The sequence below is a fragment of the Sinocyclocheilus anshuiensis genome, unplaced genomic scaffold (assembly GCF_001515605.1).
Source record: "Sinocyclocheilus anshuiensis isolate Anshui unplaced genomic scaffold, SAMN03320099.WGS_v1.1 scaffold1578, whole genome shotgun sequence".
NCBI classification, from domain to species: Eukaryota; Metazoa; Chordata; class Actinopteri; order Cypriniformes; family Cyprinidae; genus Sinocyclocheilus; species Sinocyclocheilus anshuiensis.
In genome coordinates this window covers 675,509-703,446 of record NW_015544225.1, presented here as the reverse complement: position 1 = coordinate 703,446, position 27,938 = coordinate 675,509, and the positions used below count along the sequence as shown (strand labels likewise).

The following is a 27,938-nucleotide window of genomic DNA, read 5'->3' as shown; positions in this document are numbered from 1 at the left end:
TTGCCATGCTGCGGACGCAAGCTTCAGACGAAGAAGTGAATGATGTGTGCTCCCGGCGCCTATTTATACTATAGTAGCACCGGTAGTGACGTCATGGCTGTCGCCGGCCAACGAGTTGGTGTTTTTTCAATGTATGCTTCAGACACGGGTCACGACGAGGCGTTCCCCATAGCGACCCCTAGAGGACGCAGTGTCTCGTTCCCTACTCAGGGAACCATGGTTACATATGTAACCTGAGACGTTTTCACACATGATCGCTGTGTGTAGGTCATCAGTAAATGAGTGTGGCATTAAAATGGCAGTGTTTCCCAAATTAAACGAAAAAGCTGTTAGTTTTGAATGATGTGTGTAATGTAGAGAACTGTGTTTGGAGTTTTGCAAAAAGTTTGTTTTACAATATCAAACTGAGTTTAAAGCATGTAATGTGCTTATAGTTTGGCAGACTTGGTCTAAAGATTAGGTATATGAGTGAATGGTTTCACTAAGTGGGCCTTAAGTATCACTTTTAGTGTCTAAGCAATTTTAAAAAACTGTAATGCCCCATGTAAAACATGCAGGTAGGGTTGGCGATATACAGGTAGACACGATTAACCGGTAGAAATGTGTCAACTGGTAGAGATTTTTGACTATCCTCTCTATCGCAGTTACACGCTCAAGTGACGTTGCTGTTCTATGTGGTCACAAAAACGTATTGTTTGCACATTAAGCATAGTGGTTTAAAACAAGTGATTTTAAGCAGAATCAGCAGCAAAAGAGAAGTAATTTTGCTATATGTGCGCACACTGAAAGACTGTTTCTGAGCGCTGTCAGAGAAGCGCGCACGTGAAGACAGTGCTAATAGAGCATGGGAGCATTGTGTTATTTTAGGCCTTAAACGGTTAAATACACACTTGTATGTGTCAAAATACCCATCTTTGCAAGTACCCTCATAAACACAGTAATTTAGGACTTAAGTGAAAACAAATATCTGAGGAAGAAAACACATGTGTAACAGTATATTGGATCCAGGCAGCTCTTAAAGTGACAGCAGTCTAATATTCCTACTGTCTGTCATTCATGTTAATCAAGCAGCAAAAGAGAGGAAATCTCTAACTGCTCTTGACAAAATCACTTTTGTAACTTTAATAATTTAATAATTCAATAAATTTAGGTTAGTATTAGTTTTTTTGTGATAGTGACACTGGTGACAAGAATTATTAAATTTATATGCTTTCAAAAATGTTGATATCATAAAGACCTTATTTAAAGCAAAAATAAATATATTGTGATATATATCGTTATCGTGAAATAAAGTTACTCATATTGATATATAAGTTTAGTCATATCACCCACCTCTACATGTTGGTAACAGAAAAGTCCCTGATTTCTAATTTCTATGTGCAATGCTACATCAACAATATGAAAAGTATTCATACATACTCCCAATGCAAATGCATTAAAGAAACTTCTGTTTATTTAAAGGGGTGGTTCACTGTTTTTTTTCTAGGCTTAATTGTGTTTATGGGGTACATGTGTTAATGCTTCGTTTTAAAAAAAACATGATTTTTCACATAATTTACCTTTATTCCACACCGCTCTGTCCCTTCTCTGAGAAACACCCTGATAATTTCCTTCTTTTATGAAGCTCCTCCCTCAGAAATAGGCGATGGGCTCTGATTGGTTAGCTAGCCCAGTGTGTTCTGATTGGCTAAACCACCTCTAGCGCTACAACAAGTAACTTGTTGTAGTTCCTACCAACCATTTTTGTAGGCATTAAACTGCCAGAATTTTAAAAGACGATATCTCCGTTTGCATTGAACTTTCAGCTTCGTAACTTTGCAGATATTGTTTATGCTCAAACAGCAACATTACACACTAACGTTAAAAAAGTGAAATCGCAATGAACCACCCCTTTAAATAGATTGCACATGATTAAATCAGATTTAATTATTTCATTTCAATAAAGTAAATTGAGCAAGCGGCAAATGTATGTTAATTAAAAAGATGCAGTATGAACATCTGTTAGTTTATTCAGGTCCTGTTTCACAGGCTAGGTTGATTTTCTCACCTAGGGCATAAGGGTTAATGCCTTTTTTACGAAATTCCAACCTTTATTGTTGAACCTGAGCGGCCTGTGCTGAGACACGACTAAAGGCAGACAGACAGGCTGTTGCACACGGCTGTCACAGTGTCTGAGGGTGATCACAATAACAATGTTTGCGAGTCACCGAGGCCAGAAGTAATAAAGGAGTGTGTCTATTTCTCTCTCTCTTTCCCTATGTGCCTTCCAGGTCAGAATTGAGTCCTAATTAAGGGAGAGGAAAGATAGTCTCAGTCTCATAAAGCTGTCCATTGCTGGACACACTCTGAAATTAACCCTTATAAAACCTAATAGGGTCTTTTCACACAGCATTGCACACTCTTGATTTAGAAAAATGGTTGTGTGTGTGTGCTTTTTTTCACCCAATTTGTATGAATGCTGTTGCTTATTGTTGTCGAAAAAGACTACAAAGACTTCTTTATTTCAAGAGCTCCCATCTGAAAAATCTAACAACCACCTCAAGTGCAGTCAGAAAGCACACAAAATAGCCTCTTTATAGCATATGAAACAAGGAATTCACAGAGGAAACAACTGCTTATCAGCTAACCTTGAACATAATAGATACTCTTGAACCCCAGCTACCAGAAGAAATGAATGAAACATGAACTTGGTGCAGATTCATACTTATTGCAAGCATTTAGCAAAACAAAATCAATATGGGTGAAATATCAAAATAAATGTCAGCTAAAAATGAATATAAAGAATATGCTATATATGACACTAGCTTCTAATTTGTATGATAAATGATTAAACAAGCATAGGCTGAATAATAAAATGTAGGGAATGTTAACGAAACAGCCAAGACTCCTTCACTTTCTAGCAACAGAACCTGACAAGAAACCATAAATCAAAAATAATGAGAAGGGTAACTGATAAAGAATACAAATTCTGCTTTTTCACAGAAAACATCCTTAAAATGAGCTCACATGCACACTTCATTCATTGATTCGATGTTGTACAGAATAATTTTCTTCACTATAAATATGTGTATATGTACACTACTGTTCAAAAGTGGGCTCTGATTTTTTTTAAACAAAATGTATACTTTTATTCAAAGATGCCATAGATTATTCAAACGTGACAGTAAAGACATTTATAATGTTACAAACGATTCCTATTTAAATAAATGCTGTTCTTTTGAACTTTCTATTAACCAAGGAATGCAGAAAAAAAATTATCAATGTTTCCACAAACACATTAAGCAGCACAAATTTGATAAAAATAAGCAATGTTCCTTGAGCAGCAAATCATCATATTAGATTGATTTCGGAAAAATCATGTGACACTGAAGACTGGAGTAATGATAAAGGAAATTCAGCTTTGCAATCACAGGAATTAATTACATTTTAAAATAGAAACAATTTTATTTGCATTTTATGCATTTTTGATCAAATAAAGAGCATAAGTGTCTTGTGAACTGTGGTGTGCATGAGCATATGCATGCAAATGTGCATCAGTGTGTGTAAGAATGTTCTATCCACGTTGTTCGTGTGTGTTAGTCTGTGTGCACGGTCACCTTATCCACTTCTTATAATTGAAAATGACACATGGAGACCACTGCTCGGATGTCAGTGTAACTTCCATGTCCTTCACACTGCGCCTGGTAATAATGTGATAAATTAGCTGACATCCTTCCTGTAGCTGGTTCATCCAAAGCCAGAATGTCTGCTTTACTTAAGCTGTACTGTACCAGCTCAGAGGGTCTGATATACTGATTTATGATCGAATAGTAGAGTATTAACAGCAATTTTGTTTATTTCTTTATGTCTACTTTAGATAAGAAGGGAAGCTACTGCTCAAACCTGTTATTTCTCACCCAGGGGTTATTACACTTGAAATTGCAAAAGCTTGCAGTGTAAAAACCGGGAAGGGCGACAAACACTTGCAGCAACTAATGTGACTTTTGGAACTGTCAATGTTATTTTAATGACACAACGAGAATTGATAGTGACTTCTCTTTGTGTGCATGACATTACATACACCAACTCTCTCAATAAAAAAAGACATCTATAGGAGCCCAAACGTGATATTTTAGCTTGAACGTTCTCTTTTGGCAACATAAAACATGAAATTTCACTTTTAATGAGTGCCAGTGAAAACTCTGACCTTCAAATGCACACTTGAGAGACAACACCAGCCTCCCATGAATATTCATCAGACCAGCACAAAAACAGTTCATTATTCACTTGTTTGTTTGCTGTACTAGAATCTGCTCCCCTTTGAGTTCAGAAATATTTAATTAATTTCACTGTTGTTTTGTATGGAAGCACAAAAGTTTTATCTTTTTTTTTAAACTGCATGCTCTGAGTGTTTCAAACACACATAATAACTTGAAAAATGTGAATTTCTAAATGTGAATTCTATTTTAATATATTTTAAAATGTAATTTATTCCTGATGACAAAGCTGAATTTTCAGCATCATTACTCCAGTCTTCAGTGTTGCATGATCCTTCAGAAATCATACTAATATGCTGATTTGCTGCTCAAGAAACATTTCTTATTATTATCAATGTTGAAAGAGTTGAGCTGCTGAAGACAGTTTTGTGGAAACCACTATACATATTTTTTAGGAATGTTTGATGAATTCAAAAGAACAGCATTTATTTGAAATGAAAATATTTTGTAACATTATAAATGAAGAGTTCAGATGCAAAAGCCTCTAAGTGCCGATTGAAATTTACTTCTAAAATGAGCATTTTTCTCAGAGTCATATGTTTATGTTCAGTTATTTCACTTAATGGCAATGAAAATAACCTATTCATTATAAATCCTGAACCTACTCATAGGAGTCAAACGGCAGAGGCTTTTGCATCTGAGCTCTTCAAATGTCTTTACTGTCACTTTTGATCAATTTAATGTGTCCTTGCAAAATAAAATCATTAATTTCTTTGTTTTGAATCCCAATGAGATATTTTTCAAAATATCTTTTTTTATGTGTTCAACGGATGAAAACAAATGCATACAGGGTGAGTAAATGTCAATCAAATTTGTACTCTTTACTATTCCTTTAAAAAAGTGTAACTGACATTTTGAATCATCTTCAAGATAGTTTTCTATATAATATTCCTTTTGTGAGAAATCTTGCCAGTAGACCAAAAAGCTATTTTTTAGTCAAGTTCTCAACAATTAACCCTTGTGCACTTGATCCTACTCACTCTGTCTCTGAAATACAAAGAAAGACAGACAGCCATTACAGATCCAATCATTAAAATTTAATCTGGGAGCACATCTAAATTCCCAAGACACAACTGTTGATTTGAATAATTCATTATGCTAATTGTCTTGGTTTTTAGTAAATATACATACTCTCAGCAACAAGAGACAGTCGGATTTCCTCCAGCTGTAAGCCTGGCACACAGTTCAAGTGGAAATAGGGATGTTTTGTCCCAAGAGTGCCTCATGAACTTCACATCTCACATGTAAGAATAACAGCACGTCGAGCTTCAGCCTCCTGCCTGTCACCGCTGATGTGACACGGGCTGTCTCATAAAACCACTGCCCTCTTTTCCATACAAGAGCCCTCGATTCTTCCTCCTGACAGAACAAAAGCTGACAGGACCGGCCAACTGATTCAATCATTACAACTTAAATGGATGAAGTGTGATTTGGAGTCACTGAAAGTGTGAAAGTTGGAGCTGTGATTTCATTTGCAGAGTGGCCAGCTGTCTCTCCGAGCCTGACCAAGTTTCAACACATTTCATAAAGCCAGTCAACCCTGAACCGTTCAGTGGTAACATCTATGAGATCTAATTGGATTTTCTTAGACACATGGGGAAAAAGTGAGAAAAAGATCGTTTTACAGTAACCAGACTGTTATCTATAGGGTCAATATTAGGCAAGGATCCTATAATAATACACACTCCAGGAAATTCCTAATTGGAATTAACTGTAATTAAACATACAGATGAATATCTCAAACAGTGCAGAGACAGCTAAAAGCTAACTATATTATATATATATAAGAAAATATAATTCCATTATCTATCTATCCATCTATCTATCTATCTATCTTAACAGTAAAACGACTAATAAAAGGTGTTGAGGTAGTTTCAGGAAGGCAGTGTTATCACCGCATCGCATGAACAGCAGCACTGATGCAGCTGTATTCAGTAAATGTAAACAGAGAAAAACGAAGGTACTCACTCTCATGCTTGGACGTTCCCCATGTGTGTCGCGGAACTCCAGGACTTTTGATTATTGCTCTCCCGGCGGATTTGAACGCATCCATGCTGGAAGGTGTCTGGAGAGCAGGTGCAGAGCTCTTCTTTGGTGCTCAATGTGGGAATGGGGAAAGTAGAGTAGCATGCAGCGAGTAATGGAGCGAGTGGACACGAGCAGTCTATAGACACCGGCTCACAGTCCTGTATCTGTACAGTAACAGTAACCCTTCACTGCCCGAGTGACGGAGATCAACGAGCTGCTCCCTTCACACACAACCGCTGACGTTTCATGACTGATCACATGAGAAGAACAGTCATGCGAAACTTGGAGAGAACCATATGGTCATTTTGTGACCAACGAAAACAAAGACTGTAACAATGTAACTTTTAATAGGCTATATGTTATTATCGCTTTATGCATTATGTAGTTATGTTATCTATTTATTTGAATCAAAAACATATTTGAACATGTGTCCCCATGTTGTGCGTCAACCCTGTTACCAGTTTCCTCTTATTAAAAATTCCATAAACCCTAATGAAAACACCTCAAAATCAACAGCATCATACTTTTAAGATGTGAACTTTCTTTTAGAAAATAATTGTTTTTCTCTTTTTTATTACTTTATGTATTGTTAGGTTTGTACGGGATGATCTGAAATAGTCAACCCTGTTACCATGAGTATGTGCAGTAAACAACTGTTCACAACTGAACATATACCTGAAGTTGTGCCCCCATGTTATGCATATAGCAATCACATCATAATTCCCATTCCCATCCATTTCATGAAAAAAAAACTCATAAAAACATTATCATAGTTTCAGTACAAGAACAATTGCTTTCAGGGAGTAATTTTTTTCTCCTTTCTTATATTTTATGTTTACGTTATAGTTCTGTACAATCAGTGACCAATGCTGATTGGTTGTACATTCTTTTTTCTCTTGTTTTATCTTATGCTTTGTTAGGTTTGGGTGAATAGTCAACCCTGTTACTATGATTTATAACATTTGACTATTGAAAACTGAATATTTGTAAATATCAGTTTTAAATTAATTTTCTAATAAACTCCTTGTAGTGTCATGACCTTGAGCACTGATATAAAATATACAAAAATAACTAACTGAAAACGCTGTTATAGAAATATACAAAAATTGATACACCGTATAGGCTATATAAAAAAGAACAAATGATGGGTGGTGACATAAGATTAATTATATCATATATTATAATAATAGTTATTATTATTTGATGCCAATTGTAAATTTACTGTGAGGGTACAAGCTTGGCCACATTAAAAAATTATTTTTTTTTACAAATGATTTCACAATAAAAAACAACAACTTGAATTTACAGTGGGTTTACAACAGAAATAGGCCTAAAATTTCTCTTGAAATAGCTTATTTTTTATATAAAATATTATTATTATTTTGAGTTTTTAATTAATTTATTAATTAATTTATGATGTTGTTACTGTTCTGAACCATTTTCCAATGGACAATAAAATATTAAAGAATTTTCATCAACAAATAAAGCATGTTCATATTATGCCCCTAAATCATATTTATGGTCTGGTGTAGTTAAGGTATTCTGTTAAAATTCTAAATTATTTCAAATAACAGCCTTTTTGAGTTAAACATATATAACTCTGAACTGCTTGGATTTCCTATTGGACTCCAGATTCAGCAGGTACAGAATCATTGATAAAGAGTGTTTTTAGAGCTCTAGCGCCCTCTGTCTGTGTCTTATAGCAATGCTGATAAAAATGTTTAATGTAGAAACTACATAAAACATCAAATAAACATCCCACCAATAAATGAAAATAAAAAATATTGAACAAACGAGAATGAAACATAGCAATTCTCCCAGTCACCATTCAATACAAATTTTTTTACTGACATACTGTTCCATTCATTGTTTCCAATCTGCAGTACAGCTATGAAGGTTCAACTTTGGAAACTCCTGGAGGTCTTTTACACTTTAGACAGGGCTGTCCGCTGCTTATTTTTTAATATGACAGGGGGTAAAAGTTTGCATTAGAGGCCTGATCTAGCATTCTGAGTTCCTCCATTGATACTAAATGTCAAAAATACCAGTAGTCTAGACATTATACAACTGTTGGCTCTGGGGTACCAATACAAGGAATTACTTAGTAAGCTGAAACTGTCAGTGTAGATGTTTGAGATAAGGTGCTCTCTTTAGTTAATGGACTTTTAAACTCTTGATTCATTACGTACTCAATAACAGCAGCAACAACAAAAGCCTTTACTGCAGAAATAAAGATCTAAAAGTGAACAGAGGGAAACAAGATCATCAGTTTTCTGAGCATCACTCATGATGTTTACGTTCCCTAAAATCATCAGTTTTGACCTAAGATTATCATAATCAGGAAGGCTATTTCTAGACAGATTTTGCTGCTCCTTCATGAAAATGCAAGTTATGTAAAAAAAAATTGCATAATCCAAATGAATGAATACCATGGAAAAGCCCATTACCCAAGTTAGCATTAGCCTGCAGTACAAGACTTACTGCATTTCACCATGTTGCTAGTCACATACCATGTCAGGCTAGCAACTGTGGCAGAATTAACCATGCTATTAATCCGTACTTTAATTCTTTTTCCTTTTTCCCCCCTACGGATAAGTCAGGGGATACGAACCATATGGTCATTAGATAAAAGGCTCCAGCTAAAAGAAAAGCTAATTGAATAAATTAAACAGACCAGCATCCAAATAGGCATTGTTTCCTATAGAACACAGTATAAAATTGATTAGCACTCCTCAAACTCGTTGACAAACATGCGCTTGGTCATTTGAGTTTATATGATCGTCTTTAATCCTCTCCGTGGCACTTTGGCAGCTGCCCTGGCCTCTCATCTTCATCTCTCCCTCTCTTTTTTCTTTCACGCTCTCTGTGTGTTGGTTTCCATGTCGCTGGCTCTCTGCGCTTGCAGGCAGAGGCTGGAAGCACCCGGTGGGAGTGTAGGTGGGCTGTGGAAGCAGTGGTTTGCCAGGATTTGCTTAGACACTGTCTATCTCAGGAACTGGCATGGGGTCGGTGCTCCCTGTCTGTTGAGAGGCAAACAGAGATTCACAGGGCTGGCTGAGCGATTCCGCAGACGGGCTCTTGCTAGACAGAATACTGCTAAGACTGGGCTTCCGGCCATCCCGTGGCTGGGCCTCGATCTCCACATGGACCTCAATATTAGTCCCTTCCCTGCTGTAAAGACATGTGACAGTTTTTAGGAAAAAGAAATTGATTACGTTATTGATAGTGTGATTTATGCTAATTTTTAAAAATCCTATCTGATAATTTAAAAATTAAAACATTAAAAATGCAATTCTCACATGCAATAACTTGAATACACATATTTACATGATTATGAGCTATATTAAAAAACATTTTGATATATTTCTGAGGAGATGTGTCAGGGCCATTTTGATACCATTTTGAAATTAGAAATCCTGTATAAGAGAACAAAATATTTGTAATAAGAAAACCTTAAGTAGTTTAGCATCATTTCTTCTTATTATTTAATAGAATAAATACACTGTTGTTCAAAAGTTTGGGGTCAGTATTTTGTTTTAAGAAATTAAAACTTTTATGCATCAAATTGATCAAAAATGACAGTAGGCATTTATAATGTTACCAAAGATTCATGTAACCTGCTATTCATCAAAGAATCCTGAAAAGTAAATAAAATAAAATATGAAGCAGCACAACTGTGTTCAACATTGAAAATAATAAGAAATATTTCTTAATCAGCATATTAGAATGATTACTGAAGGATCATGTGACACTGAAGACTGGAGTAATGATGCTGAAAATTCAGCTTTGCATCACAGGAATAAATGACATTTTAGAATATATTAAAACATAAAACAGGTATTTTACATTTAAATAATGTTTTACAATTTTACTGTATTTTTATTGAAATACACGCTGTCTTGACAAACATAAGACTTATTTAAAAAATATTAAAAATCTTACCCCAAACTTTTGAATAGTAGTGTTTATATTTTAACAGAACTGCTTCAATACTTATAAACAATTAAAAAATAAAAAGTCATGAAATTTGCTGACCTCAGAGCAAATGTTTGTGTGCTGCAGAAGGCACACTCCTCAACTACATCCACATCGTCTGACTGAACAACCTGCTCAGTGCTGTCAACATGTCCATCATTAGGAGGTTCAACTGAGCCCTTTGCTCCAGACTGGACTACACTGGTGCTGGGAAGCGGCATCACTTCCTCCACATTCACACTCACTTCCTGTACACTTCCGTTGGCTAGAGCTGGGTTGGTCTGGCCGGTCCAGTGATCACTGACTACATGAGAAAATAGAAGATCTTCAAGAGAAGTTTAAATGTCATCAGATCAGGCCAAACTGTGAGCTTAATATTACAAAACTAATCTTTCTGCACTACAGTAACAATGTTTCAAATACAAACAAATACATAGTGATTAACAATTTATAATAAAGTAGGATCATTTTCTAGCAAACAGTGTCATGCGTAATGTACAGTATAGTGTTGTGTAAGCATCGTTGAAACTGTAGCTTTCTAAGCTAAAAAAATATATAATCTAAAGCTACCCTTTTAAACAGGTAAGCTACACATATTACTAACATGTAGCTGACTACAGAGAATATGTTTAAGGCCGTTAAACTACAGCAAAGATACTCTTAAAAGTTGTTAGCTAAACTTAAAAACTCCTAGTAAAAAGGAGCTAACTACAGTAAATCTGTTTAAGGTGGTTAAACTACAGAAAAGATACTCTTACATTACAAACAGTTAGCTACACTAAAAGCTAGCAGAAATAGCTAACTACAAAGAAGCTGTATAGTGTGGTTAAACTACAGCAAAGATACTCTTAAAATTAGTTAGCTACATTAAAAACTCCTAGTAAGAAGCAGCTTACTAAATCTGTTTAAGGTGGTTAAACTACAGAAAATATACTCTTATAAACAGTTAACTACACAAAAAACTAGCAAAAAGTAACTACCTACAAAGAAGCTGTTCAGTGTGGTTAAACTGCAGCAAAGATACTCTTAAAATTAATTAGCTACACTAAAAACTCCCAGTAAGAAGTAGCTAACTACAGTAAATCTGTTTAAGGCAGTTAAACTACAACAAAGATACTCTTAGAAGTAGTTAGCTAAACTTAAAAACTCCTAGTAAAAAGTAGTTAACTACAGTAAATCCGTTTAAGGTGGTTAAACTACAACAAAGATACTCTTAGAAGTAGTTAGCTAAACTTAAAAACTCCTAGTAAAAAGTAGTTAACTACAGTAAATCCGTTTAAGGTGGTTAAACTACAACAAAGATACTCTTAGAAGTAGTTAGCTAAACTTAAAAACTCCTAGTAAAAAGTAGTTAACTACAGTAAATCCGTTTAAGGTGGTTAAACTACAACAAAGATACTCTTAGAAGTAGTTAGCTAAACTTAAAAACTCCTAGTAAAAGTAGCTAACTACAGTATCTGTTTAAGGTAATTCAACTACAGAAAAGATAATCTTACAAGCTACACTTTAGCTACACTAAAAGCTAACAAAAAGTTGCTACCTACAAAGAAGCTGTTCAGTGTGGTTAAACAGCAACAAAGATACTCTTAAAACTCCTACACTAAAACACTAAAAACTCTTAGAAAGAAGTACTACAGTGAACCTATTAAAAGTAGTTAAACTACAGCAAAGCAAGTCAGCTACAGTACTAGCAATAGCCAACTTCACTGAAGCTATGTATAGGGGGTAATATCTTTCTGTATTTTCTACTATCTGTATTATATTATCTCTACATTACTGTATATCAGCCATATTTTTCTGGCACAAAAATAGGAATCTCAGTATTAAATTGCTAGATAAATACCCTCTAATTCCGATACTGGAGTTAAAAACAAAGCGCTATTTCTAATGCAACTGAACTACTGTCAGGCTACTGAAAAAATAGAGGTAGTTAAATTTGCAGTGGCACAACATTTAAGTTAACTGTAAATCTATAGTCATATAGCCAAATTTCAGGAAGTTGGACTTACAGTTGGCAAGATCTTCCAGCTGTATGTTCCGTACTTCAGGAGTTTCAGTTTGTGGCCTGCACCAGCCATTACGACACAACGACATGGGCACGACCCCGTAGACATATGTCAACATAAGAGGCACCCCCACCCCTTCAAGCACAGAAGATTTACTAAATTAGAATTAATTATAACGGTATTGAAAGATTTTCATGATTATTAATTACAGAAAAAATGTATAAGTGTACAAGAATACATAATGAAATACTCAAATCACAGACATCTTTAGCTCATTTAAAAGTGAACTTATTTTCAGATGAATTATGTTGAAGAAGGAAAAAGGGCAAGAATGCACATAATAGCAACATAAATACACAAAGGCATAATGCTAGCAGCAAAGACAAGGACAACACACAATAAGAGAGACAAAAGGCCATGATCCTCCTGGTTCTGGATAAGAACAGAGTGGCATTGTTGATAAGGACATTGAAGGGGACAAGGCCCCTCTGTGGCTCTCCTGAGGAGAGGTCAGAGCTGCAGAACAGACAGGGCTATTCAGAGGGGAGAATGAGAGGGAACACAGGCTTTGGGTTTGCGAGGAGAGCACAGAGTAGTGAATGTGCTGCGCTCAGGACTTCACGCTATGCCATGGAGATCGCTCTGACATTTTAGTTGCAGCCAACTGCTGTAATCTTCCCCTCCCCTCCCCGCTCCAGCTCTCACAGGAATGCCAAAGCAGAAGATAGATGAGTCATCAGAGACGACCTGGGCAGTTGCCGTGTGTATGTGCGAGCATGAATTAAACAGCTGCATGCACATATGTAAGCTTAAATGCATGTAATATGGATGTTAAATGATTAGTTCACCCCTCACAAAATATCTGTTGTTTACCCTCAAGTCATTCTAAAGCCATATGATTTTCTTGCTTTTGTGGAACATAAGAAACCTTTAATAATGGTCCAGTTGCTATTTTCCATACAATTACAATTAATGGAGACTTTTAAGCTTCAAGAACGTTTAAGCTTTATAACAGATGCAAATGCAATATGAAATATGAATAAAATATCATAAATGTGGTCTTCCAAAGTCATATAATAGCTTTGTTTGATTAACTGACTTAAGCATATGTTGTTATTCACCTGAATCATGATGAAAATATCTGGCTTAAAGGGGTCATATGACGTTGCTAAAAAAACATTATGTTGTGTATTTGGTGTATGCAATGTGTTTATGCGGTTTAAGGTTCAAAAAACACATTATTTTCCACATAATGTACATTATTGTTGCTCCTCTGTCCTCTTTTGGAAGGCCAAACAAAGTAGTTTCGCTTTCACAACGAAACACAGCATCATACACGGCGGGCTAGAGTGAGCGGCGGCGGGCTTGAGAACGGCGGGGGCTCCAAACAAAGTAGTTTCGCTTTCACAATGAAATACACAGCATCTTCACAACATGGCGGCGGCAGCAGCAGCAACAATACTACAGCGAGAATAAAAGTTACGCCTTCTTTCTTTGCGTGAACATTTGGGCGGCGTCATGCAAATCTTCCCACATCGTGACGTAGATATGTGGGGGCGTGTTAGAACGAGCCGTTTTAGGAGGGCGTGGTTGACTCTTAACTTTTATAAAGAATATCTCTTTGGATTTGAGACTTTAGTCTTTGCAACTTTACAGACCTTCTTTATGCACCAAGAGCTTGTAACACTCCAAAGAGAAAGGAAAAATTTAAATCACATCATATGACCCCTTTAAGAGAATTTTTCTTAAATTTCCAGTGAATAATGTCTCTATTTTAGCCTGTTTTCGCTTCAGATGACCTTTTAGGCTTCACAGAAAAAAGTTGTACAGGTTTGAAATGACATGTTCTACCTTTCTCATTCAATGTCTCAACTGAGAGGCAAATTAGCTTCATTTGTCTGAACTCATGCCAGAACAATCAATATGCTTAATTCAGCTTCTTTAAATTGACATAATCCAACAATATGACCACTAAAGTGCTCCTTGACCTCTTAATATCCCTATTCCCCATATTCATATTCAATAATATAAAAAAACAAAGACTTTTAGTGACAGTAGTGAATATTAAAAAGAAAGCTTTGTGCATTGTGTTAAACATATGCATTGAAGTATGTATAGAAGTAATAAGTACTAACCACAGTGTTTTACATGTTCATCATGTTATAAGCAACCAGCAAGGTGGATGGATGATTTTCTTACCCACAGTAATGGCCGCTATGACTGGAGACACAAAAACAGACATCATGACCCCACTGGCCACTGTCAGATAATGTTTACTTCCTGAGATATTGTTTTTCTTACAGCGACCATGAACCTGGCAAGCAAACAGATACAAACTTAAAGTTTGTACAAGCATACAAGCATAAAATGTAAAATTACAAATGTCTTTTCACTTTTTTTTTTTGGAAGATTATCAGGGCGTGCAAATTTGAAATAATAATGATGTTCATGGATAAATCATTTATAATAAACATTGTGATATTCCATAAGAGAATAAGAATTGTCCATTTTGATTTCATGGTGATTTTAAAGAGGTAATATATCTGGTGTTGATTCTTGGGGTCCTGAAGAGCATAATGGCATCCATAAAATAATGGCACAGTGAAACTCTCTACCTTCTTTGCAAACATTTTCTATATCACATTTACCAGCGGTTTGAAGGAGACAGGTCTGGTGGATTTACATAAATTTACATATATGCATTCGGCAGCACTTTTCTTATAATGAGCATACAGCCAAGGGCATGACCTTGTCTTATTATCATCCCAGAGCTATTTAACGGTCACTGGATCCATTTCATCAAAGAGAGGACATAATAATGCAGCAAACTTTAGGTCTTTACCTTGCGGCCCATATAAATCGGGATGCCCACAATGATGACTGGTATCGCAATGCCTGCTATGAGTGAGATCACCACCGGAGCCCCGAGCAGCATGCCGACCTGCCACAAAACCTTGCGGGTCTGCGACCATGGCTTCTTTCCCCAGAAAGTGCAGCCTGAGGGACTGTGAGGAAGATAAATGAAAGTATTTTTCATACACTCATATAGCTGTGGCATGTAAATGACATGAGGTTAAAGACAAGACAAGGAATATTAGCCAATAAAAGCCAGACACGCACACTGTCTCATTGAATCAATATTTTATGATCTCATCCTCGATTAGCCTCATGCACCGCCTGGGTGAATTACGATCCTCTACGGTCAATGTCACTTCCTGTTCTGTTCTGTGTGGTAAAGTATTACAGGCTACTAGCTTAAAGGGATAGTTCACCCAAAAATAAAAATTCTGTTATTAATTACTCACCCTCATGTCGTTCCAAACCTGTAAGTCCTTCGTTCAACACAAATTAAGATATTTTTTATGAAAGGCAGTAAGGACAAAACTTTGCGCACAAAAGCTATTCTTGTAGCTTCATAAAATTACGGTACAAGCACTGATGTCACATGGACTATTTTAACGATGTCCCTCACTATCTTTCTGGGCCTGAGTGTGGTAGTTGTGTTGCTGTCTGTGAGGGTCAGAAAGCTCTCGATTTCATCAAAAATATCATTATTTGTGTTCCGAAGATGAACGAAGGTCTTACAGGTCTGAAACAACATGAGGGTCAGTAATTAATGACAGAATTTTCATTTTTGGGTGAACTACCCCTTTAAAAGCCAATCTGAAGTAAATATTTGAACACAACACTTTATTACTGATGAATGCTGATTATCATCTTATAACAATAACCAAATTTCCATCCATGGTTTTTATTTGCGAAAAAGGTTTAGCACATCAATGTTTACATATATAGCTGATAGAAATGCTAATTATCGTTAAAATTTTGCAAGTGGTGACACAATATTTTTTTATTTAACTTTAGTAAATACACTCTGTGTCAATGCTTCAAATGTCGCCTTTTTGTTGGAAAAAAGGACATTAACACAAATGTGGTGTCACACGACAGAATTAGACATGTGTTGTCTTGTCTTAAAGCGATAGTTCAACCCAAAAATAAAAACATTTAATCACCGTCATGTCATTCCAAACTTGTGTGACTTTATTTCTTCTGTGAAACATAAAGAATATATTTTCTCTTTTTTGGCATTTTTGCCTTTATGATGATAGGACAGTTTATATCTGACAGGAAGTGAAGTGGGAGAGAGAGGGGGGCGGGATCGGGAAAGGTACTCAAGCCAGGATTCAAACTCGGGACGCCCGTAGCACTACGACGCTGTATGTTGGCGCCAAATGCCTCGTGGGCAGGAAAGAATATATTTTGAAAAACGTGAAAATCAAAGGTTTCAAAACAACACTGACCCGCTGAAAAACATAACAAATAAAAAACTCAGACATCAGACATTATTCAAAATATCTTCTTTTGTCTTCCACAGAAGAAATAAAGGCATACAGGTTTGGAATGACATGAGGGTGAGTAAAGGATGACAGAATTATTTATGTATCTGTCATTTTATAAAAATCTGTCTCCGCCCGACTGGAGCCCAGCAGAATGGGGTGTTCATTAAATTAAGAACCCTGCTTCTGGCAAATCGTGGGGGTTGGGTTGCATGGAAAGGGAAATATGAACAGAGATTTGTACTGATTAATTGATGAAAGTCGGTGCTGGCCAGCATCCAAGAATGGAAAAATCTATCAGAAATCAGCTTTAGTGCAGCGATAGCTCACTGAAACGGGTAGCAAAGTCACTATTTTAAAGATCAGACCTCTGAAATCTCTGAATTAAGAGTAATTAAGCAACTCGGATAATCTGTAACGTTCATGAAGTCGGCAATACAAGCAACCTGGCACAAACTCAGTATTGTAGGGCCAGAAAAACATATCTGACATTCTTCTGCTGCAGAATTACCCGTTTAGCTTGGACTGAATGTGTTCGAGTGTAGCTTAATAACAGATCACAGACTCTGGTGACTGCTGGTGATGAATGTGGGCTATGTGCTTGCAGGCAAATGTCCTATATTTGGCAGTGAAAGCTCTGCACACTGGATAAATTCTCTAATTCTGTAATTAGAGATTGCACAATTGCCTATAGTAACTTAATCAATTAATAAATGCAGGCAGATTTAAAAGCAATAAGAGTTTCATTTACGCACACCCACAGACCAAATTTTGCAAATCTGCAGGCACTTTCAGAAAAAAACTCACTCTACAATTCTGACTAATATGACTTGCAAAGGTAGCGCAGTTGTTTTTAGATCAGTCCGCCTGGACATAAAGTATTTAGAAGGTACAGATTTGATACAATGTGCATTTTCAATGTTAAAGGGATCAAATCTCTGAAACAGTTGAAACAGAGTCATTAAGTAAACTAGATATTCACAATCAAAACTGCATTGTCCCTTATTTTCAGATTTATGTCTATGAAATAATCTGTACTTATTTTTGTGGGACAGAAACATTATACATTTTTCATTTATTTTTCAGTGTTTTCCACACTATTATTGAACTATTACTTTAGTGTCACATAATCCTTCAGAAATCATTTGAAAACAGTTGTGTTGCTTTATATTTTTATGGAAACCATGATACTTGTATTTGAAGGATTCTTTGATAAATACAAAGTTCAAAAGAACAGCATTTATTTGAAATAGAAATAACATTATAAATGCATTTACAGTGTCTTTTTGATCAATTAAATGCATCCTTGTTATTTATTTATTTATTTTTTTTAAAATCTTACTTACCCCAAAACATTTGAACGGTAGTGTATTTCAAATAAACCCACTCTTAAAATTTGTAAAAACCAAACTGACCTGTGGTTGGTCACTTTACATGTCTCGTCCTGTCTAAGTAAGCATTTTTACACAAAATAAACTACAATGCAGACCAGACCTTAGCCATTAGTCAAAGATCTGGCTACTTGTGACTACTCTTACTGTAACTTGATGACTGTGTGTATTGTGTTTGTGTGTGTACCTGAGGTAGTGCACATCAGTGATCTCCTGCATGCACAGCCAACAGAACTGACAAGCACACACTGTACAGTTCATTCTGTTGCAGCTGCCGTCATTAGTCTTCATGATATAGGCACCACAACGTGGACAGGGCTTGATCTCCTCTGCATCTTCAAGATTAAAAGCAGAGCAAACATCTTAGCCGGTGGACACCAAACAGATATTAGGTTAGTCCCTCAATGTTTGTGCCATACCACCAGGCTCCTCGTTAAAGACATAGAGCGTGGAAACATCATTGGCTCCTGAAGTGTGGCGAGCACGCTGACGCCTGGCTTGGTCACAAGTCTGGTTTGGGTGCCACAGCTGGCGGCAGTGGTAGCAAAACTCGGTTTCACAGCCTTCCCGACCACAGCTCAGCTTGGGGCACTCGGCACAGCCGTAAGCTATCACTGCATAGCTAAAGAATGATAGAAATAAAACAAGGAGATTAATTAATTAATATTTATATTTATATTCATATTTATATGTGACCCTGGACCACAAAACGAGTCATAAGTAGCACAGGTATATTTGTAGCAATAACGAACAATACATTGTATGGGCCAAAATTATCGATTTTTCTTTTATGCCAAAAATCATTAGGATATTAAGTAAAGAATGTTCCATGAAGATATTTTGTAAATTTCCTACCGTAAATATATCAAAACTTAATTTTTGATGAGTAATATGTATTGCTAAGAACTTCATTTTGACAACTTTAAAGGCAATTATCTCAATATTTAGATTTTTTTACACCCTCAGATTCCAGATTTTCAAATAGTTGTATCTCAGCCAAATATTGTCCTATCCTAACAAACCAGGCATCAATGGAAAGCTTATTTATTTATGTATAAATCTCAATTTCAAAACATTGACCCTTATGACTGGTTTTGTGGTCCAGGGTCACATATATGATTTATATTATATATATAAATATATTTCTTAAATCGGCCTATATACATATAAATATACACAGTACACACACATAAATTATGTAAACACAAAGTTTTATTTTGCATGCGATTAATTGTGATTAATCGATTTGACAGCACTAATTAAAAATAATGAATAAACTTGAAAGCTCATATGTGGGAACTTCCGGGTTTACCATATTTGATGTACTGTATGTATGTGTGCTGATAATTATTTATATGAGAATATTGAACTATACAAAATACATATTGTCACTATCCACAATATATATTGCATTTTTGCATTGTGACACAACACTTTGTTACACCCCTATTAATCAATATGTAAAACACATAATTGTATATGTGAGCATATGCCACCGTCTAGCACATATGGTGGTGGCTACCGCTATCATTGTTATTATTTTGCACCACAGTCGCAGTAGTAAAGAGAGAGGATGCTCTTGGGTCCATGTGGAGAGACTGCAGGTGATACCTAATACCATCTTGTTGACAAGAAATGGCAAACAGCCACGGGTTCCCATCACTAACCTGATCTGGTTACCATTACGAAACCTAACGCAAGCCTAGAGGACTATACATAATGCACCACAGAGGAGCACGTGCTTCACGCTGCAGCGTGCGTGACACAAGGATTCTAGCAAAAACCAGCTTCACATGGTTTTTAGCTGGTTGACACTAGTTTAGATGGGTAATCAGCAGGACTACCTGCTGGTTTGACTGGGAATGACCTAGTAGACCATTTTTGTCAAGCTGATTAGAGCTGATAGACCACCTTGGCTAAACTATGGGGAAACCATAGTCTGAGAAACTAACAAGCAACCAGAAAAAGAACATGACCACAACTCTGAGACATTTTTTCCCCAGGAGAACTCATTCTATTAAAAATAAAACAGTTACTTCTCACTAGCAATTATGTTTCTCGTAAGCAATTCCACTGAGTATGTCAGCAAAGTAATCTTAACCTACTTGTGCCTAGAAAAAAAAATACAGTATTGGTACCATATGAGTTATTGATAATCAGGTTTTTATGTATCTGCCATTATTAGAAACTTATTTGCCCATCCCTATTTTTTTGTCGTTGTCCACTCACTTCAAGTTAATCTTTAAACTCACAAAAAAAAAATTAATTAATGACATTGTTAAATGTAATCTTTGGCAAATCTCAAAATGAATATCCATTTTCATACCATACATTAAAATCTTATGATGCTTAAATTCACTTGTAGTATTTAAAACAACTGATATAAAAATTTTGTTTTTAATCATTTAAACATTTTTTCAATTATATTATCATTTTTTTTATTATTGAAATGAAATAGCATAGAATTTTAATATTGGCCATAGTGTAAAAATAATTATCTGCCAGTACCGGCCGGAATATTAGTTCTATAATCTAACGTTAAAATTCTAATTATATTTCAAATTAAAGTTAAAATCTGCCATTATAAATTCTTTGCACTTTTTCTACAACTTTACATTTAAATTACAGATTTAAAAACTGAGCAAAAAATAAATAAATCCAAAACTTTGTGTAGAAATGCCAGAAATTATTATGAAATTAAGATGTTTTGCACAGTAATATAATATGTTGTTATATGTTATATGATATAATATGTAATAAAGTTATAATATGTTAAAATATGTAAAAAAAAGTAATATAATATGTTGAGTGCAGGAGTAAATCAAATGGTTTAAAAATATTCCTCAATAATGGCACCAATGAGTCGCTTCTGTGCTATTCTGGTTTGGGTTATACCACATTATTATTATTATTATTATTTGTTTATTTTTTGTTTTTTTCTTTAGTCTCACTTATTTAAATGTTCTTTCTGTTCTCATGTCATATATGTGACCATGAACCACAAAACCAGTCATAAGGGTCAATTTTGTGAAATTGAGATTTACACATCATCTGAAAGCTGAATAAATATGCTTTCAATTGATTTATGGTTTGTTAGGATATGACAATATTTGGCCGAGATACAACTATTTGAAGTTTTGATAAAGACAAAATATCTTCATGGAACATGATCTTTACTCAAATTCAATAGTAAAATAGTGGATGTGCTTCATCATCATGCTACATTCAGTCATATTTATGTTCTAACCTGCAATCTGGCGCCGGGCACCAGCGCGTGTCTGGGTCAGCAGCCAGAAAGCGGCGCAGCTGAAACTCTTCGAAGCGCTCCAACAGTGCACCGTCATCCAGGATGGCACGGACATCGGGCAGAGCCAGAGCTTCAGGGCACTGCGGGCAGGCGATACCCACACGGCTCTCTGAGATCTCGATGCGTAGGTATTGGCGCAAACAGTCGGTGCAGGCACGATGCTGGCAGGAGGACAAGCGAGGGAAGTGGCCGCGTGGTTGACTCAGGAGGCAGAGCGGGCACTCGACCAGGTGCTCCAGCAGCTGCTCCTGACTGGAGGAGGACAAGGACAGTACACCCATTGAACCACTGCTCCCACACTCCGCACCTCCCTCGTCATCTCCCACTCCATCTCCTTCCCCTTTCCCAGGATCTCCTCCATCCCTACTGCCCTCTAATCCAACATCACTGTGAGCCCGGTCCTGAGAGGAAAGACAAAATGACTGAGGGCAGTAATCAAAGTTATGACTTTTTCTCAGTCTAATGAAGATAAGCCACACTGTAAAAATTATTGTAATTTTAATGGTAAAAGACTGTAAAAAATGCTACGGTAAAAACCTGTTTTTAAATTGGTTAACGGCAAGTTCCTTTACTATATACGAGGAAAAACTGTAATAATCCTAATGAGGCATTTCATGTACTGTAGTTTTTGAAAGCGAAAAAGAACAAGCCATTTTATAATTAAAAAACTCTAAATTGATGGAATTGCCTGTGTGACACTTCACATTTGAAGTTTTTTTTTCCCTTCTTTTTTTATGTACAGTAGGGTTTTATGATATATTTCATGTTGTTAAAATTACGGTTATTATTTTAGTACCATGATGGTGTTTTGTATTTATGTGTATGATTGTGCACTGTACATATATTATATATTTACCTCAGTTTGTGGAAAAGCTATTTGTCACTTCCACATTTTGTTATGTTACAGCCTTATTCCAAAATTGATTAAATGCATTATTTTCCTCAAAATTCAATACCCCGTAATGACAATGTGAAAGAAGTTTGTTTGAAATCTTTGCAAATTTATTAAAAATAAAAATCGAATAAAATCACATGTACATAAGTATTCACAGCCTTTGCCATGACACTCAATGTCATGGTGCATCCTGCTTTGGTGCATCCTGTTTCCACTGATCATCCTTGAGATGTTTCTACAACTTGATTGGAGTCCACCTGTGGTAAATTCAGTTGATTTGACATGATTTGGAAAGGCACACACCTGCCTATATAAGGTCCCACAGTTAACAGTGCATGTCAGAGCACAAACCAAGCCATGAAGTCCAAGGAATTGTCAGTAGACCTCCGAGACAGAATTGTATCGAGGCACAGATCTGGGGAAGGGTACAGAAACATTTCTGCAGCATTGAAGGTTCACAGAAGCATGTAGTCTCTGTTACCCTTAATGGAAGAAGTTTGAAACAACCAGGACTCTTCCTAGAGCTGGCCTCCTGGCCAAACTGAGCAATTGATGGAGAAGGGCCTTGTCTAGACTGATGACCAAGAACCTGATTGTCACTCTAGTTGAGCTCCATGATCATATATGCAGATATCCCAAAAGTAAAGTGTGCTGGTAGCAGCCTCATGCTGTGGGGCTGTTTTTCAGTGGCAGGGACTGAGGGACTCCTCAGAGTAGAAGAAAAGCTCAGTGTGCAAAAATATTGAGATCGCATAATGAAAATCTAGTCCAGAGCATTCAGAACCTCAAACTGGGAAGAAGGTTCAACTTCCAACATGACAATGACCCTAAGCACACAGCAAGAGTGGCTTATAGACAACTCTGTGAATGTCCTTGAGTGGCCCAGCCAGAGCCTGGGCTTGAACCCAGTCAAATATTTCTGGAGAAACCTGAAAATGTGCGTCTGCCCCCATCCAACCTGACAGAGCTTGAGAGGTGAAGAGGTGAGGAGAAGAATGGCAGAGAATTGCCTCTGATGATGATCAAAGCTTGTTGCATCATACCCAAAAAGATTTGAGGCTGTAGTTAGTGCCAAAGGAGCTTCAACAAAGTAATGAGCAAAGGCTGTGAATACTTATGTAAATGTCATTAAGTTTTTTTTTTTTATTATAAATTTGCAAAGATTTCAAACAAACTTCTTTCACATTGTCATTATGTGGTATTGTTTGTAGAATTGAGGAAAATTAATTTAATCCATTTTGGAATAAGGCTGTAACATAACAAAATGTGGAAAAAGTGAAGTGCTGTGAATACTCTCCGGATGCACTGTAGGTATATTAACATTATATCAGTTAATAAAACATAGGATTTTACTGTAAATTTACCTTAAACCCTAAAATGCTGCTACCATAATTTTTTCACAGTGTAGCTTTATGAAAATTGTGTTTTATCAAATAATAAAATTACAGTCTACCCACTCTGTTTCTTGGTAAAAGGACAAATAAGACCCTCCCTGTAAAACAAATCAGATAAAATGGTATAATGTGATATAATTTTTCCAGTAATTTTGAACACTTTGGTGCCCCACTGGAAGTGGTCCGTATGGTGGCCCAAATGTCCAGTGTGGGTAGATTTATTTTCATTGTATGGAAAAGAGCAGCTTGCACATTTTGATAAATATTTCCTTTGGTGTTCCATGAGGACAAAGCCATACAAGTTTGAAAGATGATGACAATTTAAAGTGAATGAATATGTGAACTGATTGGACTGACCAAATTTTAGACATGTGAGATTAGACTTTCTTTCTTGCATTCAAAATCCACTTAGTTCAACAATCTGAGGTGGCATGACTGACTGGGCATGATGTTTCTGGAAGTAAGTGAGATGATAATGTGTCTACCAGGTGAAATGAAGCATTACAGCAACTGCTTACAGAATACAGAAATTAAACTGAAACATATGTACGGGTTACAGAATAAATGAAGATGTCGTCTTACTTGTTGCTCATGCTCATTGGGCGTGAGAGTAATGGCCACTTCCTCCTTGTTCAAAGTCCCGGTGGGCTTCTCAATCCTGGGGTCAGATTTGGGCTTTCGGCTGAAGAAGCTGAGAAAACTGAGGGACTGTGACTGCTGCTTGGGTCTCTTCATTGTACAGAGCTGGACAGTCCAGCCAAAACAGCATGAGCGGATCAGGCCTCTTTTGTTTGTGTGTCTCTGTTTGTTGCTTATGGTCTGACACTGAACATTGGCAAAGAGACCATTGTGAGAAAGTACGAAAATTGTCCACAACAAAGTTCCCTGATCAAGGTCATCATTGTTTTCTTCTCACATGAAATGTTTTCTGTTCCTTCAGTTATCCAAAAGCACCACAAATGTTCAACCCTGAAAAGAAAAACATTAACAGAATTATGGGATGTGAAAGTAAGACTGCTGCAGAAAACATCTCCCAGTGCACATCCATTTAAAACTTTGGGGTCAGTAAGATTTTTTAAAATATTTTTGAATTACATTTCTTATGCTCACCAAGGCTGCATTTATTTGATTAAAAAGTAAAATCAGTAATACAGTGTAATATTATTCAAATTTAAAATAACTATTTTCTGTTTTAATATATTTTAAAATGTAATTTATTCCTGTGATTGCAAAGCTGAATTTTCAGCTTTTTGCTGAAAATTATTCACCATTTGACATTCTACAAACTGAACTACATCCTAAATTAAAAACATGTTTATCATAGAAAAAGTGTATTCAAGTCACCGTATCAATGAATTGAATTTTTATGAATTTATTAACAGATCTGGACAAAAATGAGCAAGTAACTATTTAATAATTATTTATAAAAGCATCAGCCTTATAAACTATTTCCATCTTGTCTCTCACTTCCAAGCCAGGTGTGACCGATTAATAAGCTACAAACAGATGTTTCCAAAGACCTTAATTATTTCCTGGCTTGTATTCCACCCATACACAAAGACACCTCCATACTGCATACTTACTGACTGAGAGGGAGTTATTGTGCGCTATGGAGTAACGTAGCTCGTGGAATGGAGAAGTCTAAGCTCTATTTTATCTCGATACATGATCGTGTGAAATTAATCTCCCAACTGGACCACACACACTATTACACTCATATCAACAGTCAACATGTAATGGAGAAGGAGATGTCAGACAGACGATATATAGTCCAGACTGACTTCTATTCCCTATGGAAGGATTCAGAGGCTCCAGTGTGGGGGATGGGGGTTTTACTTTCAGTTCTTAATGCTACTCTCTTCCAAAAGAAACACTCTTGTGGAGAACCAGATGTGAAGATGGACAGTGATGCACCTGGCAGACACCACATCAGCTAACATCATTAGAGGAACATCATGTTCAAGCATTTAAAAATTGAACAGACATATCTAGCTTCAAAATCTGATTTCATTTGACCAGTGCTATTATTGTTAACTAACACTAAAACTAAAACTATTAAAAAATGAAAACGGAAAGCTGAAATAATATATAAATATTAGCTGGAAAACGTTCTAAATATTAGAATTACTTAAATATGAAAATTAACTTCAACTGAAATAAGAAAGCTAAATAAAATTATTAAAAAACTAATAAAAATGACAAAAGCACAAAACAAAATTACTAAAATTTAAACTAACTTAAAGTGAAAACCGAAAATATACAAATAAAAAATAAATCAAAATATGAAATATAAATAGTACAATCATACATAAACTATACTAAAATAACACTGCATTTGACAAGTTGTTCAGCTCTTTTGCTGTCTAAGCATACAAACCACTAAATGATTTAATAATAATAAAAAAAGAAAGCATAATCATGAGGATCGATCTCGTTCAGGAATTACAAAGACAGCTTTGCAAAGGAAAAACATTCTGATGAGGTCTATCATTAAATCTGAATAAACTGCAAATTAAATTCAGTGATATTGCCTATTAAGCTACTTAGAAAAAAGCAGTACTTTTAAGTGTTATGGTCATTAGAAATAAAATGGTCATAAGAGAAAATCAATGACTTATTCTTCTTGTGGTAATGGGTCTTAATAATAAAACAATTTCTTACACTTAACCTTGCTAAAAACAATGTCGAGAAAATTGTTTAGAAATTCGTATTAAATCCCTGGGCCAAAAAAAATCAAGATCCTCTAAAGATCAATATTTTGATCTCAGATAAGCAGCATCAGCCCCCTCTGGCAGCATTACGTAATTAAAGTGAGGGTCTGTGTCTTGTCTTAGACTGTCCCATTACTCAACAGAACAGAAACCAATAAAGAGGAAAGACATATAATATCAAGGTCATTCTACACGCTGACAAGCAGGGTTTTAAAATGCACTGGACCTAGCGTTAAGCGTGAAGAAAGGGTTATACCGTTATAATGGAGGCTGTGGGAGTACAAAGTTTGATTTTAATGCATTACATGACACATCAAAACTATTACAGAATGCATTGGACATTCTGCTTTAAAATGATGTCTTAGAGCCAGGCAGCATGGCTCATCTAATTGCATATCATTATTATCTAATATAATACTCACCAACAGTCTCTTGCATATATGGAAAAGAAATACTTTTATCATGTATATTGCAGTATCCCAGTGGGCCTCAGTGATGAGACAAAGCTCAAATGTGTTTTATAGCTTCTCTGGCCATAGAGCAAAATCCTGTGGCTGAGATCTTTGGATTGGCTTCGGTGTGTTTTCTTTCTCTCCGTTCCCTGGACTATTCCTGGACACGCACTCAACAGTTTTCTTGTTTAACCACATTAAGCAAAGGTGGGCAACATCCTGGCAAACCAAAAATATCAAAGGCCGATGCAATGCTATCATAGCCCTGTTTACAATTATATCAGGCTCTTTTGAAGAGGGAGGGGATCCCGTTAATACCCTGACTGAGCAATAACTCTCATCAGGAAAGCATCGTGGCAATACCGTTTAGGACGCCAAATGAGGACACACCTCCACATTTGGGCCACGAGCGCATCAGTGATCCGGTATTTACACCAACTGTTACTTTAATGATACAGTACGGACCTTTATTATACATGTAGCTATTTACGTACAGAATCACATGCACGTCAGACGACCTCTCGATTATGCTGAAATATGTCTGTTTAGCGCTGCTTTAAATTTCATTCCCTAAAATTCGTTGTCTAAGAGCAGAATTTGTAATAATTAATCAGAAGGTCTGACCTGGGCATCACAGCACTGCAGGGAGTGGCAAGGTTATTACGTAGCCGTTCCTCCCTGCCAAATAATATACTTTTATGCTTAAATGCAGCTTATAATAGATAAACGCAGGAAGAGAAAAGCATCCTCTGACTAAAAGATAACGCACAATAATTTAATGAAATCAGTCTCTTACCTCCGCTCAGCGCGTTATCAGCTCAGCACCACCGCTTTCTTGGCTCCTCCCACTGAGCGGCTGAGGACGCGCAGGCTCTCGTGGCGTTGGGCCACGAGCGCATCAGTGATCCGGTATTTACACCAACTGTTACTTTAATGATACAGTACGGACCTTTATTATACATGTAGCTATTTACGTACAGAATCACATGCACGTCAGACGACCTCTCGATTATGCTGTCTGTTTAGCGCTGCTTTAAATTTCATTCCCTAAAATTCGTTGTCTAAGAGCAGAATTTGTAATAATTAATCAGAAGGTCTGACCAGGGCATCACAGCACTGCAGGGAGTGGCAAGGTTATTACGTATTGCCATTCATCCCTGCCAAATAATATACTTTTATGCTTAAG

General features: G+C 36.2%; 2 protein-coding genes across 11 annotated transcripts in view; both read right to left on the bottom strand.

Annotated features, from left to right (window-relative positions):
- The window catches only part of LOC107697321 (low density lipoprotein receptor adapter protein 1-B-like), a 39,748-nt gene extending 33,293 nt beyond the window's left edge, over positions 1-6,455 (bottom strand). For all 4 annotated transcript variants that reach the window (XM_016498059.1, XM_016498058.1, XM_016498060.1 and 1 more), the window contains exon 1: positions 6,225-6,455. In XM_016498059.1, the coding sequence (XP_016353545.1) occupies positions 6,225-6,309 (85 nt within the window). In that variant the 5' untranslated portion in view covers positions 6,310-6,455. The remainder of the gene's footprint in view (positions 1-6,224) is intronic.
- A 2,592-nt stretch (positions 6,456-9,047) lies between these two features.
- The window catches only part of LOC107697317 (E3 ubiquitin-protein ligase RNF19B-like), a 21,119-nt gene continuing 2,228 nt past the window's right edge, over positions 9,048-27,938 (bottom strand). Inside the window, exons 1-11 of one of the 7 annotated variants that reach the window (XM_016498048.1) lie at positions 27,549-27,621; positions 24,506-24,558; positions 24,172-24,414; positions 21,241-21,701; positions 18,413-18,615; positions 18,181-18,328; positions 15,108-15,270; positions 14,465-14,579; positions 12,269-12,400; positions 10,320-10,584; positions 9,048-9,455 (exon numbers count right to left, since the gene is read on the bottom strand). In XM_016498048.1, coding sequence (XP_016353534.1) covers positions 9,257-9,455; positions 10,320-10,584; positions 12,269-12,400; positions 14,465-14,579; positions 15,108-15,270; positions 18,181-18,328; positions 18,413-18,615; positions 21,241-21,701; positions 24,172-24,324 — 1,839 coding nt within the window. In that variant the 5' untranslated portion in view covers positions 24,325-24,414; positions 24,506-24,558; positions 27,549-27,621 and the 3' untranslated portion in view covers positions 9,048-9,256. Of the gene's footprint in view, positions 9,456-10,319; positions 10,585-12,268; positions 12,401-14,464; positions 14,580-15,107; positions 15,271-18,180; positions 18,329-18,412; positions 18,616-21,240; positions 21,702-24,171; positions 24,559-26,722; positions 26,797-27,548; positions 27,622-27,938 lie in introns of those variants that run through there. The other 6 variants (XM_016498049.1, XM_016498045.1, XM_016498050.1 and 3 more) reach the window with 6 other exon arrangements.